The 16,105-nt window shown below is 33.6% G+C and overlaps 2 protein-coding genes across 6 annotated transcripts; both read right to left on the bottom strand.

Annotated features, from left to right (window-relative positions):
* Window positions 1–362: 362 nt before the first annotated feature.
* LOC110623059 (intermediate cleaving peptidase 55, mitochondrial) lies at window positions 363–7,771 on the bottom strand. 5 transcript variants are annotated; one of them, XR_002489224.2, is made up of 15 exons: window positions 7,503–7,771; window positions 7,061–7,135; window positions 6,612–6,875; window positions 6,247–6,339; window positions 5,640–5,846; window positions 5,020–5,123; window positions 4,759–4,825; window positions 4,559–4,666; window positions 3,614–3,706; window positions 2,853–2,943; window positions 2,629–2,699; window positions 2,294–2,349; window positions 1,521–1,581; window positions 945–1,120; window positions 363–617 (listed from the first exon to the last, which is right to left on the bottom strand). XR_002489224.2 is itself a non-coding variant. In XM_021767908.2 (14 exons), exons 1-14 carry the CDS (start codon window positions 7,551–7,553, stop codon window positions 1,007–1,009), a joined length of 1,455 nt encoding a protein of 484 aa, XP_021623600.1. In that variant the 5' UTR covers window positions 7,554–7,771; the 3' UTR covers window positions 363–1,006. The 5 variants fall into 5 exon arrangements, 1 of the variants encoding a protein (XP_021623600.1); XR_006351902.1 differs by lacking the exon at window positions 363–617 and adding an exon at window positions 1,890–2,112 and having other exon boundaries at window positions 1,054–1,120; window positions 2,634–2,699; XR_006351900.1 differs by lacking the exon at window positions 363–617 and adding an exon at window positions 1,890–2,112 and having other exon boundaries at window positions 1,055–1,120.
* Window positions 7,772–8,956: 1,185 nt separating this feature from the next.
* Window positions 8,957–14,407, bottom strand: LOC110623057 (importin subunit alpha-4). The gene is made up of 10 exons (XM_021767907.2): window positions 14,007–14,407; window positions 13,221–13,317; window positions 13,028–13,119; window positions 12,810–12,941; window positions 12,288–12,473; window positions 11,980–12,143; window positions 11,714–11,792; window positions 11,325–11,453; window positions 10,027–10,154; window positions 8,957–9,631 (listed from the first exon to the last, which is right to left on the bottom strand). Exons 1-10 carry the CDS (start codon window positions 14,223–14,225, stop codon window positions 9,253–9,255), a joined length of 1,605 nt encoding a protein of 534 aa, XP_021623599.1. The 5' UTR covers window positions 14,226–14,407; the 3' UTR covers window positions 8,957–9,252.
* Window positions 14,408–16,105: the final 1,698 nt, after the last annotated feature.

Here is a 16,105-nt window from a genome sequence, read left to right as displayed (position 1 = left end):
TATTCATATTTCATGGTGCATGGCAGGGCTGAGACCTCACCAAGTCCTCTTCACAGAGTGCAAAGAAGCAAAGAACCAGAGAGTGGAGAGCTGGAAACTTGTGCTTGGATTAATTGCACAGAGGGTCGTTGTCTGAAAGTAATTATTTGATGCTGGCAAATCCAACGGTCTCATTTACATCAGGACTTAAATGCACATCATGATATTTTTACATTTTAAGTTGATATATATTTTTCTTTATTTAGAAAACTAGATGGTTCCTTCCAACTTCCAAGGTTTCATAATGCCATCTCATCCATGAACAACAATTTCTAATTAGCTCATAACCATAACATAATCAAACTGGGAGACCCAAACCCAACTTAAACAAAAAGTTCTCATCTTATTAGCTATATCATTGAAGTTGTAAACTTAAGAAGTTCATGAAGTCAATAACATACAGGAAAAGAATAAGAAAATAACAAATAAAACTCAAAAAGAAATTTAAAGTTCACTCATCCATCCTGCTTCATTAGTTCACACTGGTAATCCCTGGTGGCTGGTGGGTGGGTGGTTGGGAAGACAGAAGAGCATCGTACAGATTGAGAGCGAACACTCTTTGAAGCCATTTATATGGCCTGCTTTAGGGATAGAAATAAATTCCCATGTCAACTTGGGTACACGATGACAGTACATAATTAATATCATAATACAAGCCAGCTCCACTTCTCAGGGAGGAGAACGAGGAGGAGGTGCAAGTGCCGCCTACCTCAGTAGGAAGACAGCAAACTTAAGAATAGTAATGAAGCTATTTCTTGCAAATTATAAGATCAGATGAATGAAACAAGAACAAAAATGGCAACCGTGGCTGATGAGACATCTTTAGCATGAATTAGGTAGGCCAAAAAAACCCCAAGAAAGAAATGTCAATTTAATTCCAACACAATTGGTGTGCTGGAGAGTACCTTCGCAGTCAAACCCCAGGCCGATAGGACTGTGCAGCCTCTTCAACGGTTCAGGTGGACTGTCAACTGGAAGCAGCTTGCATATTATGCTGGGTCTCCATTCCCCTTACATGACTGTAATTGTTTAGCAATGACTCGATGTGCTTTACTTCTTTGGGCATGGAGCCAGTGAGTACCTAATTCCAGCACCAGAAAGCTCAGAGAAGGATGATTATAAAGCACTGCTGTTTAAAACAGGTTTAATACTACTACTAAAAGTATGTAAATTGTAAAGGACAATGATGAGTGAAAGAGGTCGCCTCTGATTTAGCTATTCATTCACTTCAAAGTTCAAAAAAAAGGGTATTAAATTTCTTAAGAAATCAAAACAGAGACTGCAATAACAGATGAAAAATTAGCCGGTTCTATTATTTGCAAGTTATAACAATCATTGCTTAAGCTATATGTACTACAAGTTGAAGCATGACCATGCTAACTAAAACTTAAGCAGAAAGGCTCATTTTAGAATAATCGCATCTAATGTGGCTGTCAAAATGCAGTAACATTTGAAAATGAATTTTGGTTGCTAGTTGCTACCTCATAACCAGTTTCTGTAATTAGGACCTCATCCTCGATTCTTATCCCAATGCCTCGGAACCTGCAATAGCATCCTTGAATTAGGACATAAAACAGGAGTCCAGTGGACATCCAATGCCAAGATGGATATATATAATTTGATGTGTTCAAAATTATATTGCATAAATCATAAAAGTATCACAAGGGTCCAATAATTAAAAAGTATAAAATGTAAAATATCAGAAAATGACATCTAAATGCTCAATGGATATTAACCAACTATGAATCACAAGTAAAGCAACAAGTGCGAGACTAATTTTTCAATATTTAGAGTGGTGACCCAGACTTAACAGAATACAACCAAGTATTGTGCCAAAAAGCAACTCATACCACTGTTAGTGTGCTGTAGCTAAGAAGTGCAAAAATCAGCATAATAAGGTTATCCTGTTTGTCTTTGCTTAAAAGGCATATTTGGCAGAGGGCTTTCATCATAGAGTCTTCTTTTTGTAAGCAACAAAATTTTTCTTGATTTGACCCAGCTCCAACTTTCTAATCTTGCATTGTTAATCAACCAACTTCATGTTAAGCACTTTATTGCCCATCACAGAGTTGTCTGTACAAGTAATTGCAACTTAACTCACCTTTGATAACTTAAAGTCTTAAATAGAAGCAATTTCTAATAGGAAGCATGATTGAATCTTATATGTACTCTAAAGTAGCATGAAGTAATCGACTTAAGGTGTTCAAGTGGCTATCATGTCAAATAAATACTTTCTCATGAGAAGGATAACTACCTTTCTGGACCATCAAAAACAGATGGAATGTACACTCCAGGCTCAATTGTTATCACCTGCTCATATACAGTAGAACTCTATTAAAATTTATTTAATCTACATAAAAGCTTTAATTTTACAAATTTTTTACTGAAAAGGAAAAGACCTTTTAACATGTAAATTCCTCAAATATCCTCACTATTTTGATTGTAAAGATAATGAGTTAATATTCATGCACATATTTATAAATCACATCTAAAAAAAGAAATTTTAACCAAAAGAAAGGGAAAAAAATATAATATCAAACCACAGAGAGTTGAAAAGGTCAAATCATCGTTCAATCTAGAAGAACTTACAACACCTGGCTTCAAAAGACGATCACAGCTCACAGCAAAACTATCATGGACATCCATTCCAAGATAATGACCTATACAGCAAATGTAAAAGAATAAATGCAATCAACCAAAACAATTTGAAGCTAGATATCAGCTCTATTATGCAAAGCTAAAATGTTACACGCTTGGGAAGCATGTAAACAGGAGATGCCACAACAAATGTAAACAAGAGAAGTCATACAAACCTATAGAAGTTGGGTTAAGTAGATGGTAGGAATTGCTTCCACTGTCTCTCAAAATTCCAATCTCCTTAAGCCCTTTACGCAACATTTCAACCTATCCAGGACCAGCATATGGTGAAATGACTATTAGAATTAAAATATTTCTTTATATATCAATTTTTTGTCTTCTGAGCTTCTTTGAGTAGACCATATACACACCAAAGAAAACAAGAAAAACAAACAATGTGCATACACACCAGGAGAGAAAACAAGAAAACAATTATGTAATCATACATAAATGACACATGTATACTCTCACGAGGATAGATAATGCCCAATCTAAGCAATTTTCAATGAAGCACTCCCATGATTTTGAGTGTGCCTTGAGTTGAGACCACCTGATCATCTCAACCTTTTACTATCAAAATTCATAATCAAGGCCATATGCTGAAAAATATAGAATAAATTTCAGAAATTTATATAATTTTTGTCTCAAAACAAAAAAAAAAAAATGAAGGCCATGCAGTTACGGTCAGCACCCCTATAAATATACTGGTGCCAGAATCATACAAAAAAGATAACATAGAACAACAAAAACAGCCAAAGCAACAAGTAATGGCACAAAACAATCATGGAACAGACACCAAAAATATTCCTGAGCATATAATTAGATCAGCACATCAAAATATAATGCAAAAATAAAAATTATATTTCTTCTGTGGTTCCATCCAGAACATTCCTATACAAGTGTTGTTGCAAAAGAAATATAGATTCTGAAAACACACCGAATAATTGTGGATTTGCCGAATGCTAGCACCAGGCTTGCAAAGATTTATGCATGACTTGTTTGTTTGAAGTATAAGATCATAGAGTTCATCCTGGAAAATAAAAGTTTTTAGGCCATAAATCTCACCATTAAGTTGAATCGTCCAAATGACAAGAGAGAATCAACAGCTTGCAAGTTACACTGCTAAAGAAGACTTTGGCTAAATATGATGAAAAACTCTACACGCTTAAATAAAATAAGAAGGTCAGAAGTTGCTAGTCATCATCTTGGACAATACTTGGCTGCTATTAAGCACATCAACAAAAGCATGCACCTATTATAATTAGTGACTGGAATTAATAAGTGTATTACACAAGGACAGATGTTATTACACTTGAAAGCAAACACATACACATGCTGCAAAATAGTGTCCCCTTAAGAGGACAAGCTACTAAACGGTCTAAACCCCTCAAAATGTTAACATCTTTATTGCTCTTTACATGCATGCACACATGTGCATTCAGTTTTTACCACATCTTAAATAAACCTGCAATTTACAAGTTTGAAACCAATTGTACTTTCCATTTTCCATCCGTGAACATAAAAAGAATATTGCTAAACAAGTTCAAGCTAATCAGTTCGCAATTGGGATGATGGTCTTGATAATCCAGAGTTATAAAAATCTTGAGAAAGAAAAATCACAATTGATTAAAGAAATATAAACAAGAGGCTGGGGATGAGAAAAGTGAAGTTTGTCTGTAAAAGAAGTGCAATGTTGCAGGATGATATGATCTGTTTTTGAGATGCCAAATGAATAAATATAAAACCTCTTCAGAGATTAATTTGAAAAAAAAAAAAAAAAAAGAAAAAGGAATCAGGCAAAACGAAGTTCCTAACTGTTCCAAAATTCAAATACAAGTAAATACTATTCAGTTATTTTCCAACAGGTATCACCAGTGCATACTTGTGCTGAAGAAAAGCTACCACATGGTGGCCAGGTACGAGTAAGATCACTAACATAACCATGCAACTCACATCCCACATCCATCAAAACAAGATCACCATCTCTAATCTGCACAATAGAAGTACGGGTTATATATGAACATGGATAAGAATCAATGTCAATTACATTTGCTCATATCAGCTTTCCATTGAAAAGCTTGCCTTTTGATCATTTCGGGAGTAATGTATGACACTCCCATTAGACCCACCGCCAACCACAGGATTGAATCTGGTGAAGCAGACAATATCAAAGAAGCCATCAGTAAGACAGGTATAAGTACACTAAAAGCGGAATCAAGATACAAATCTTCTTGATTCAAAGCTACAGCTCTTAAAAGAAAAATTAAAACAAATAAATAAAGAATTCACAGAAACAAAAACTTCATTTCATTGAATCAGATCATAAGAAATGAATAATCTTACGCCATCCTCTGTGCACCTTTCATTCTGCATTCATATTCAACCTTTGCTGCTAGCAAACCCTCATAGGGATATGTCTTGGAATGTAACATTGTCTGCAAAAGAGCCTACATGATAACCAAAAAGTTACTGACTATTAGTACCATTTGAGCAATTTCCCATTGATATATATATAAAAAAAAAGGCATCCATACAGCATGCTTATAAGATGCAATTCCACTCAGTGAGGGCATATCCATATAGGGGCAAGCCTCCTCATTCCAGGAATAGAAGACTAAGAATGTTCCAAAGATTATGGAAATCCTTTTTGTATGTTACAGGTAGGTGCAAAATTAAAAACCAACTTGAGCAGAACTAAAGTAAAGGAGCCAATTATGTAGACCGCATAAAATTGCTTCAGGTCTGATGAATAAATATAACCATTGTACAAGAGTAAAGTACTTAACATCATTTATGTCATTCATTCTTTTCATCCAAAATACATATATTTTCAGTTATTACAAATAAACAATCACATGACTTCAAGGATTATACCAAGTCATTTAATTGAAAAGGACAAGAATCCAGTAGAACTTAATGTACTAAACTCAATGGAACTAGATATAATTTAGGTTTAGCAGTACCTGGCAAGCAATTGATGCAGATTCTCTCATCAACTTAAGTTCTGCTGACGATTTTATCCATCGTAACTCATTGGTGAATCTGGAAACATCTTCCACTTTGCCAACAAGAGATGCCTTCTGAAACGCCTCCAGTTCTGTATATGTTTGTGAGGCTGTCTGCATGTTGTGAAACAACTTGGAGCTTCTCCTTATCATATCTGGAAGAACCTGAAGCCATTAATAAAAAGTAAGCAACCAAAAAAGGGTTACCAATCTGATTAGCTAGCAGGAAATTCCAGTGACTTTCCGTTACACCTACCAATAACATGTAGCTGGCAACCTGTTACTTTGGCATTTTGAAATAATTCAAATATAGCTTTTCTTTAATGCAACCAGTTGACAGAGTGCAGGGATAACATCATGCAAAATCCAAATGATAAATAGCTGATTGATTCAATATCCCTGCTTATCTTTTCTCCCCCACAAAAGACTACCCTTTGTAGTTTATACCAACAAAAATTTTATACTATGCTAAACACTTCTGAAAGCAAAATTGAAACAGCAGCAAACTTATGAGAGAGGTCAAACTGATGCATTTATCTAGATTTCAACATCTATCAAAACTCACTTCACATAGCTTGCTAATTGGATATGCTTTCTCAGCCTTGAAAGTTTCCAGCGCTGCATCAGTTCCTGCAACTGGCCCTTGCCAAAGAACATCCTGAAAACATAAACTGAAAAATTTATCAACCATTCACATGACTGTGTTATATGTCCAGAATATATAACAGGCATTACTCACAGCTTATAATGCAAAATTGATATACCAAACTTTCAGCAAGTTGTAAACCATTTTATTTAAGCAGGAAAAAAAAAGTAATAATGGTGATACAAAATTATGACATATTGCAGGCCTATAGGTGCCATTATTTACAGCAATGAACCCATCAGTAAAGAAGTAACATTAAATATACAACTGGTTGGCTAGCATACATGCTTTGTTGCTTCTGGCATGAACATGCATAAGCCACACTCATGACCCAAGACAGCCACACCACCCGGTTGTTGGCAGCCAGTAATATACAAATAATCAGCATCTTGTCGATATGTGTAAGGCACAACACTGGTCATCATCTTTATAGGGGCAGCTGCAATGACGGCCAAACTCTTCTCTGGAAGAAGCTCCAGCAACCTTTTTCTTCTTGAGATGTACTCCTCACTAGTAATACCTGGTGTGATCTCCCCTTCCTTAAGCAGCTGCAGAAGTGAAAGAAATGACTCATTTAGAACTAGAAATGTATATATAAACTCCATCCAGTGCAATTATGTACGTGTAATTGCAATTTTCTCATTCAAAGTATCAAAATCCAGTGATCGGTTGATAGCACAGCTTGCTAAATCATGTTTGTTCAGTGTGTTGTGTGTGTGTCAAGCAGTATCACCTGAGGATGCGTTGCGGGTGTTGGCTGCCCAATATCGAGGACCTTATGGGTAGAATAAGTACAACGACCAATACCCTGAAACACAATTCACCAAAAAAAGCAGTGAACATTAAGCAAAACAATAAAAAGCCATTTCCTGAGGGCATACAATAACAAAGGTAGTAATTTTTAGTATAACAGTGAACTAAATTGCACCATCCTTGCAGGAATAAATAGAACACAAATTAGAACTAATAAAGAAACAATCTTTAAGACTAATTAAAAGCCCAATTCTCATAAGTGTCATAACAACTGACAACTGATGCCTGAACAAACTTATTAGAAACTACCCACCTGATAATTCGATCCAAAAGAACAAATAAAATCACCAAAAACCAAAGATAACCCATAAGAGAAAGAGAGCTAGAGAGATGAGAAGTGTGTACGATAGCAGGCAAATTACTTGTTGGAATGACGTTGTTCTCTGCAGTAACTTCCGCAAAAGAATCTGCATTTTGTTGGTTATCACTTATCACTGGTCAGTTTGAACCTCTGTTTCGAGTATCTTCGATTCGCTGAAGCCAGAAAGATTGCTAGTTTATATACAGTTTGTAACGATACAAAATCCAGGTATCAACTTCCTTTCTTCAATCGTGGATAAATTCTCACTTTTTTATTTTTAGGGTTTAAGCTCTTTAGATCGTGACTCTTTGTAATGCGTTCAATTTAACCATTTTCCATGTTGTAAGATTACTATTTAGTACTAGCATGGAAAATTTAATTAGTTAATTTTTTATTTTAAAAATACAGTAAATTAAGTAATTAAATGAATTTGGAAAGTAATTTTTTCTACTATTATTAAATAATAAAAAGTAATTCTATAAAAAGCAAGATTAATTTTCCTTTAGTATATTCACAAGACCTTTTTATGGCAAAATTGCCCTCAGAAGGCCTCTCCCTATATGCAACCTTGTGCAGTTGCCAAATTTTGAAACCATTCATCAGACGTGATGCCGAATTATGTTGTAACAACAGATTTTCGAATTGAAGCCGTAGACCACCTTGAAATGCCCATGACTCTGCCTTCTCTACTTGCTTTGATATCCAAGGCATGAAGCAATTTTGGAGCTCAGCTAATTGATGTAGATGAAGCACAAGCATGCATTTATATTTCAGCTTTCATTCAAAATTTCACCAACAATCTTCTCAGCAAATCTTTCATGATTATATTTCATAGTATATGTTGAGATAAGCTTCATGACTATTTTGATACTATCAAGAATTCTATGCAAATAAATTCATTCCTTTTTTATGTTCTCAGTAGCTTCCATCCATGATCTAATGGAAGCCTTCGTGTCCATTTCTTCAGAATTGGGTTAAAAACATGTTTGTTTTATTTATTCTCTTTATTCCACAGATAAATTTGTCATTATATAAATAATTAACAGCAAATTGATTCTATTTACATACAAGGACCTGTTTGTTAATGAAATTAAAATTGAAGGACCAAATTGTTACTGAACTTAAAATAAGACTAATTTGTGAATTTTGCTAAAACTCTGGAACTTGACTGTAAATCACCCTTATTTTTTTCACTCTCTAAATTTTTTTTTTTTTTTAAATGGTTTTGACCCAAAAAAGATTGATTAATTCCTAATTTCAATCGATCCAAATTTTGTCAATATCCATTAATGGATTATATCTGGCACAACAATTGGTCAGTTTTTACCCAATTGGCTGCCATCCCCATGCTCCGGGGGTGATCAGCTAAAATGTCGGCCAAAAACAATTGGCAGCAATCACATTGGTAATTGAACTGCAAAGCTCGTTCTTCCCCTCAAAAAAGAAATAAAAATGCACTTCAAGCTCAAGTCTCAAATGGTCCCTCAGAAGTTCATACATAGAAGGCTCATTATCTGAGAATCCAGAATAATCATAGATGCAGTTCTAATTTCATATAAAAACAACCACAAAAGACCACTTCTCCTGTGAAATATAAGAATAAAAGTAGAGTTGAAAACTGAAAACTGAAGCCCTTGACACTTTTAACAATTCCACAAATGAATAACAAGCCTATGTGCCAGACCAAAAACCCTGACCCTTGGCAGAAATAAAAATATATGTTAAAATTCCAAGCAAACAGGACAACTAAAAAGCTAGAAAAAACCAACAAAAGTAAGAAAAAGAAAATATATATCCTTGTACCCGTCGCACTATCCAAATTTGAAGCCACCTGGGGGAGCATTCGGCTGGTTAGTTCCAAAATCAAATGCTTGCTGATTTCCATCTACACCATCTTGAACATTCTGTTCCTCTTCTTCCTCAGCCCAATATCTTTCCAAAATCTTAACAGCCTTCTCATAAATTTCATTGTTGTCGTGAGTCTGCAGATTCTCAATTTTATCCAGTCCATCACATTCGTCTATCATTTGTGCATACAAATTAACTCCGCCATTCTTTCCCATTTCCTTGTCAGCCTCACCTACCTTCAAAATGTTTTCCAGCCCCTCAAGGCAAACCGTCACAATCCTGGGGTCTGGACATATTAGAAGGTCACAAAGAGGTTTAATGCAACCTTGGCTCACTAGAAATCTGCAAAAAGATTAGTGTGGCTACGTGAGCTTTTGTTCTGCATGCATTAAATCTTGCAATATAGGTCTAGGTTTGGTTCCTTTAGCCAAGGACACAATGAAATTAAAAAGCAACTTATCAAGAATAGACCCAAAGAACTCATGGCTATAATCAATAATGAGATAAAACGATTTCACAACTGATTTATAATTAATTAATTTCATAGCAACACAATGTATGATTGTCAAACAGTAAACCACTTGCTACTGCAGTTTCCTATGCATTACAAGCAACCAGTATGAAATTCAAGAGGATTGATATTGGGGACAGATGCAAGGGAATGAACATGCAAATTATGAACCAGAAAAATCAAATATATAAAAAAAAGGAAAAAAGAAAAAAAGAGGAAACCATACTGAATCTGTTCATGAGATCCTCCTGAGGTCGCATTTGAGATAGCCCATGCAGCCTCCTTTTTAATGTCAAACTCAGCATGTTGGAGAAGCTGCACGAGTGGGAGAATGATATTGGCCTCGATAACAGCCTGTTTCACAAGAAAGGAACAAAAATTATCAAGTGTATTCTAAGTAAGAATGTGCATTTTCCACAAAGCATTAAGAACCAAGTCTTTTCCCAGCTACGTTGTTGGCATCTTGATATCTTCCCCGATCCTTTCTGTAATGCAAACGTTATTATCAACCTAGGGTTTCACAAAATTGCTTAAATCTCAGTAGATTAAGATTAATTTGGCCACTATCCAACTTCTCTTGACATATCTCTTAAAGGGCTGAGAACCAACAAATTATGGGTGATGAAGGCGTCTAAATAAAGAAATCTAAATTTCCATACCATTAATCATAAGGGGCTTCTAGTATTCTAGATTATAAATAACCAAGTTCCACTTTAAAACAAAACTTCAAAAATAAAGTAGAGATGTAGGCCTTGTTTGTTTTGGGGAAAGTTAGCTAGGGAAGTTTTGGGGGAAGTTAGCTAAGGAAGTAGAAATTCCTTGGAAGTGTGAAAATGAGTCTTGCTTGGTTGGCCACATTTACTCACTTCCTGGGAAGTCTTCAATTTCACTTATCTGACTTACAGGAAGTAAGTTAACTTGCTTCACCTTGCCCAAACTCTTTTTCTACCTTTTCTCTTTTTTCCACTCATTGTCCCTCACTTATTTGTTCAATATATACAAGTTTTTTTTTTCCTAAGCATCCATCTCAACTAGTATTTCTTGATTGATATTATGGACTATAAAACTTGAAATTTTCTTTGTTTTGCAATTTCACTTTTAGCTAGATTATTTTTTTATTTCATTTCATTTATGATTTACGAGTATTTCATGCAAGTGCCTTTGTTGGAATGATGATAATATTTTGTTATTTAATATATCATCAAATAATTATATATTGATTACTGTGTGATTTGAGTATTGTACCTATGATAGAATATATTATATGAAATTTATTTGACATTAAAGGGTATTTATGTCATTTGTATTGTTATTTTCCATTAACACAATTTTACTTCGCGGGAGTTTAATATACCAACCAAACAAATTACATCATAACTTCCCAGTAAATATACTTCCCGGAAAATGAACTTCTCATGAAAAAGTTATTTTGAACCAAATGAGGTCGTAGCATATTTTCAACTCTTGAAAAGTAACCAGCAGGTTGTTCATGCAGAACTTAAATTATCACTTGTAAACTGGTACCTGTATTTGAGCTCTATTTCCAGCTGTAATATTTGAGATTGTCCAACAAGCTTCTTTCTTGATACTTTTCTTGTGATTTTGCACAAGGAGTTGATAGAGGCATGGAAGAGCTCGGTTGTCAATTACAAACTGAAAAGACACATCTACTGGGTTATTCAACAGTTGATGAAATGAAAGAGATAGGAACCTTTTCACTTCAAATATAAGCATGTAAATTCCATATTACCTCTAGCGGTAGCATAGTTAAGTAGAACTTCATACTCTAGAGTAAGTTCAGTTAAAGAAATGATGGAAACTTGTTTAAAAATTTGCTGACCTCATATAAAGAGAGAACTACATCAAACTCTGAAGAAGCTACTAAACAGCAGATATAAAAGCATGGAAAGTACCTGAGTCTGAGCATCATCGCCAGTAACAATATTTCCCACTGTCCGAAGGGCAGGTATCAAAACTGTAGGAGATGGATGACTGGCATAATTAAACACTGCCAAGTCAGTACACCAAGTTGGACAATTGTAGAAACTAACACATGCAAACAATAGGCAGATGCAAAAAAAAAAAAGCATGTGACTGCAGAAATGATACAATATGCCAACAGATATGCTGCAAGACGAGAAATGAACACAAGTGAAATAACAGTGTATATGGAATTTACAGTAGAAGCTCCACTAGTCGTTGGCAGACACCAGCCTCAATGACAGCTTGAATTTTGTCATTCGGACCATCTGAAAGATAAGAGAGTGCCCAGCAAGCATCTGTCAGAACTTCTTCATCATTCAAATGGATTAGTTGCCTGAGAATTGGCAATGCAGGTTTCACCTGAGACAAGCCACAACAAACATTGCAGCGCAGACAGATTATATACAGCCAATCATAAAAAAAGGATTCAAAATATATCATAATACATTTGTAATGTTATTCTATCAAACTAATGAAGACCTAAAATCATCTTCCAATTCCCACCTGATCAAATGGTGTTGGTGGCTTGCCACGACAGAAATTAGATAACGTCCAAGTAGCGTTACGCAACATAGATAGTTTAGAGTGTTCATTTAACTGAGCTAGCAATGGCATCAGAGCACCATGACCAAGAACAAGATCCCTGCAACTTGGGGAGTCACCAGCAACATTACCCAAAGCCCACACGGCCTAATAAAAAACAGCAAGGTTATGATGAAAATATATTACTGGGCACAACAAGAAACTTAAGTCCCGAAACAGGGATATGGATATGATGAAAAAATGACATGAAAGAAAGTGAAAAAAAAAGAAAAAGGAAAGGAATAATAAGATGAACCAAAAGATAATCTGAGAATTTCCAAAAGATAATCTGAGAACTTCAGTGTTATGTTGGAAAGTGGACAAAAAATTATTTCATTAGTAAATTAGGTTTCCATGCTCCCATATAAAGCCATCCACATGCAATATTACTGACTTCAAAATTATCATGATTATGAAAAGTCAAATGAGAAGTGTAATGCAAACCTGCTCTCTAACATCATCACTTGCAGAACCAAGAAGTTGCACAAACATGGGAACGGCACCATGATCAATAACAACTCGCGTATGCTCTGATGTCCCAGATGCAACATTGGTCAAAGCCCATGCAGCCTCAAACTGCATATGAAGGGAAATGATTGTTATATGAGATTATACTCCTCTTACACAGTAAGAAATGGGAGGATTATTCAAGCATTTCATACTTGTAATTGGGGCAGATCATGCCTTCCAAGAAATTCCACAAACCGTGGGACAACACCTGCTTTAATTACTTCATCAATTGGAGGACTTCGTTCTGCTCAATTATTCAGAAAAATAGATAAAAATAAGCAAATGTCGAATAGGCATACTCTTTTTTGCAAAAAGCATCTCCTAAGTGTACAGTCATTCACATACCAATTGATAATAACTTTCTAAACTGAGTAGTTGCTTCTAACTGCAAAGCTGGATCATCAGACCACACTCCCCGAACCATTACAGGAATAGTCTCCAACTGTTAACACAAATCATGGAGAAGCAAAACATTAAATATATAGTAATTTTAACAGAAGTACACTGAAAGGAAAACTTTAACATTGCGGTAGCCATAAGATTAACATCAAAAGCAAAGCACGGTATTCTTGCTTCATAAGCTGCTGTATTGCTAATTCCACCATTACTGTTAAGTAAATTCAAATAATGGCCAAAACTCTACTTCTGTAGTCCCTTTGCCAGGAGAAGGTTGAATAATCTGATCCATCAAAACGCGTTACCCCAAAAGAAAGATACCAAAAAAAAAAAAATGACAAAAAATGTCCAAATATTTCAAACCTATAACCTAGAGAGAAGTGAAATGGGCCTCGTCTTCGATTACCCACAGCATTTCTCGAATCATAGAGATAATTACAACCAAAAAAAACCCTCAAAATAGTTGATCTTACATCGCTAACTTACATGATGACCGAAAAAAATAATTGAAAGGGAATATCACAACGAATCAAATTAGTTAAGGCTGAATCGAGTTACGATTCAAGTATTTCAGGAGAATTCTAACTCCCCCTCGTCCCATTTAAAAAAAAAAAAAAAAAAAAAAAAAAACTGCATGTTTCGCGATAACAATTTAGAACCCCAAATAGAGATCCAGAAAATTAAGAACAAAACTCAACGAATAATTTTATTTGACAAAAAAAAAAAACTGTATACCCGCTTTTCAATGGCGGCGGCATTTTGAGATGCATCGAGTAAATGTTGGGACTGAAGCAAAAGCCCTTCTCTTCGCTTCTTCAGAAGATTGTCTTCTCGCTTATTCTTTCTGATCTCTACAAGATTGTCCTCTCTCCTCCTCCTCGCCTCATCCGCATCAACACCAGTCTTGTACGCTTTCTTCCTCACCTCTGTTCTGGTGCTCGGCCTCAGCGACATTTTTTTCCCTCTCAAAGAGCTAAAGAGGTGCGTGTATTTGAGAAAATGTCACGAAGACAAAGTCTAGTTCGCAGAGGCGTTCAGTGAAATGGGCGGGTCTCCGAAGTTGTGTGCTCTTTTGTGGTGAGACTTCTGGGTTGAGGATGTCGCGTGTAGGTTGGTTTTGCTTCTCTTTTTCTTGATCTCGCAGGTTCAGCTCTTGATGAAAGATCTCAACCGCCCGGTCGGACCGGAGGTTTTGGTTTCAATGCCTGGGGATAGACGCGGGTGCAGGTCGATTTTAATTTGTCCTTCAAGCGAAGTCAAAACCAAAACCGACGGTTTTGATCAGGGGCAATTTTTCGGTCTGGCTCAAAGGTGGTTTCAGTTTGATCAGATGGGAAGGTCATTCAAATAAACCCTCGAACACTAAATAAACCCAATATATTAAATTTTATTTTTTAACAATCGAATATAATACACTTTCATATTTATATTTATTTGATATTAAATATATTTGAATAAATGTGTGAGATTTAAAATTTTATTTTTTTAATTTTTAATTTTTATTTTGAAAAAAAAATAATTTTCATAATTTTTAATATTAAATATAGTATTAAAAAAATTATAACCCGTAATCTATGTAACCTTTAATCTCATACCCAAATCAAGAACCGTAATTAAAACTTATAAATTACATTCGTTCACGACCAAAAATTACATTATAACACTCATCATAAATAGATTTAAAGATAGACGTGGGCACAGTTTAATTCAAATCATGAATTGCTTGAAATCAATCCAATCAAACTTAGGATCTAAATCAGTCAAAGTCGTTTCGATCTATGAGCAGGGACCATTTATTGAAACCAGTTAGAAGCCCATCTTTGAATAAGGACCAATTTAGCACCAGCCGGTTTTGGTTAATTTTAAAATATTAAAAAAAATATATTAGTTGATTTTTTTTTCAATATCAAAAATTAAATAGATGATGTATTATCTATCTATATATATATATAGTTTATTTGTAAAAAGAAAATTCAAAATTTTTTATTATTTTATAATTTATTTAAAATTTTAAAAAGTAATAAAATTATTTAAAATTATAAATTTTATTACGATTATATTTAAACTTAAATATTTGTTAACGTTGTAAAGTGATGTGAATTATTTTATTGTAATTATATATTATATATATAAATATTATTATTAAAAAATTTTAAAAAATTTAACTATTTTAAAATTTAATTTAAAATTTTAAAAATTAATATAATCATATTTAAAATTTCTAAGTTTATTTATTTTATTTTTTGTTTGATCTGATATAAAAAATTATAACTTTAATTTTTCTCTATTTATTATTAATTATAATAAAAATTACAACAGATGAGTATAACTTTAATTTTTTTTATTTGTTATTAATTATAATAAAAATTATAACATATCAATTTTAATTTTAAATTTTTTATTTATTATTAATTAAAATAAATACAACATGTTTTATGTTTATTAGTTTTTTATTTCTAAATATTTTGTTAAATGTATATTGTAATAAATTTCACAATATTTATTATAAAAAACCCATATCAATATACTAAAATATAAATTGTAGTATTAATATAAAGTTCAGTTATGCTATTAAGAGTATAGATGATTAAAATTAAAAAAATAAAGAGATTATAATTAAAAAATTAAAAAAATATATTATAATTTCTTACACCAAATAGATTGAAATGAAATATAATAATAAAATTCTATAAATTTAATAGTGAAATATGATAAATTTAAAAATTTTGAATTGAATTATATTAATTTTTAAAATTTTAAATTAAATTACTTAAAAATTTTAAATTTTTGATATTTATAATATTCATTTAAATAACATATAAATATAATAAAAA

Source organism: Manihot esculenta, chromosome 9, assembly GCF_001659605.2.
Source record: "Manihot esculenta cultivar AM560-2 chromosome 9, M.esculenta_v8, whole genome shotgun sequence".
NCBI classification, from domain to species: Eukaryota; Viridiplantae; Streptophyta; class Magnoliopsida; order Malpighiales; family Euphorbiaceae; genus Manihot; species Manihot esculenta.
Note: the sequence above shows the minus strand (reverse complement) of the source record. Positions and strands in the feature narration are given on the sequence as shown.

Excerpts from the sequence above, each read along its gene's own strand:
- LOC110623059 (XM_021767908.2), bottom strand. The coding sequence starts at position 7,553 with ATGCAGATTCTTTTGCGGAAGTTACTGCAGAGAACAACGTCATTCCAA. Across the intron at positions 5,124-5,639 it reads CTGCATCAATTGCTTGCCAG|GCTCTTTTGCAGACAATGTT; the intron begins GTACTGCTAAAC and ends GTTATCATGTAG. Across the intron at positions 2,944-3,613 it reads GGCAAATCCACAATTATTCG|GTTGAAATGTTGCGTAAAGG; the intron begins GTGTGTTTTCAG and ends GGTCCTGGATAG.
- LOC110623057 (XM_021767907.2), bottom strand. The coding sequence starts at position 14,225 with ATGTCGCTGAGGCCGAGCACCAGAACAGAGGTGAGGAAGAAAGCGTAC. Across the intron at positions 11,793-11,979 it reads CGACTAGTGGAGCTTCTACT|TCATCCATCTCCTACAGTTT; the intron begins GTAAATTCCATA and ends TAATTATGCCAG. Across the intron at positions 11,454-11,713 it reads GCGATGATGCTCAGACTCAG|TTTGTAATTGACAACCGAGC; the intron begins GTACTTTCCATG and ends GTGTCTTTTCAG.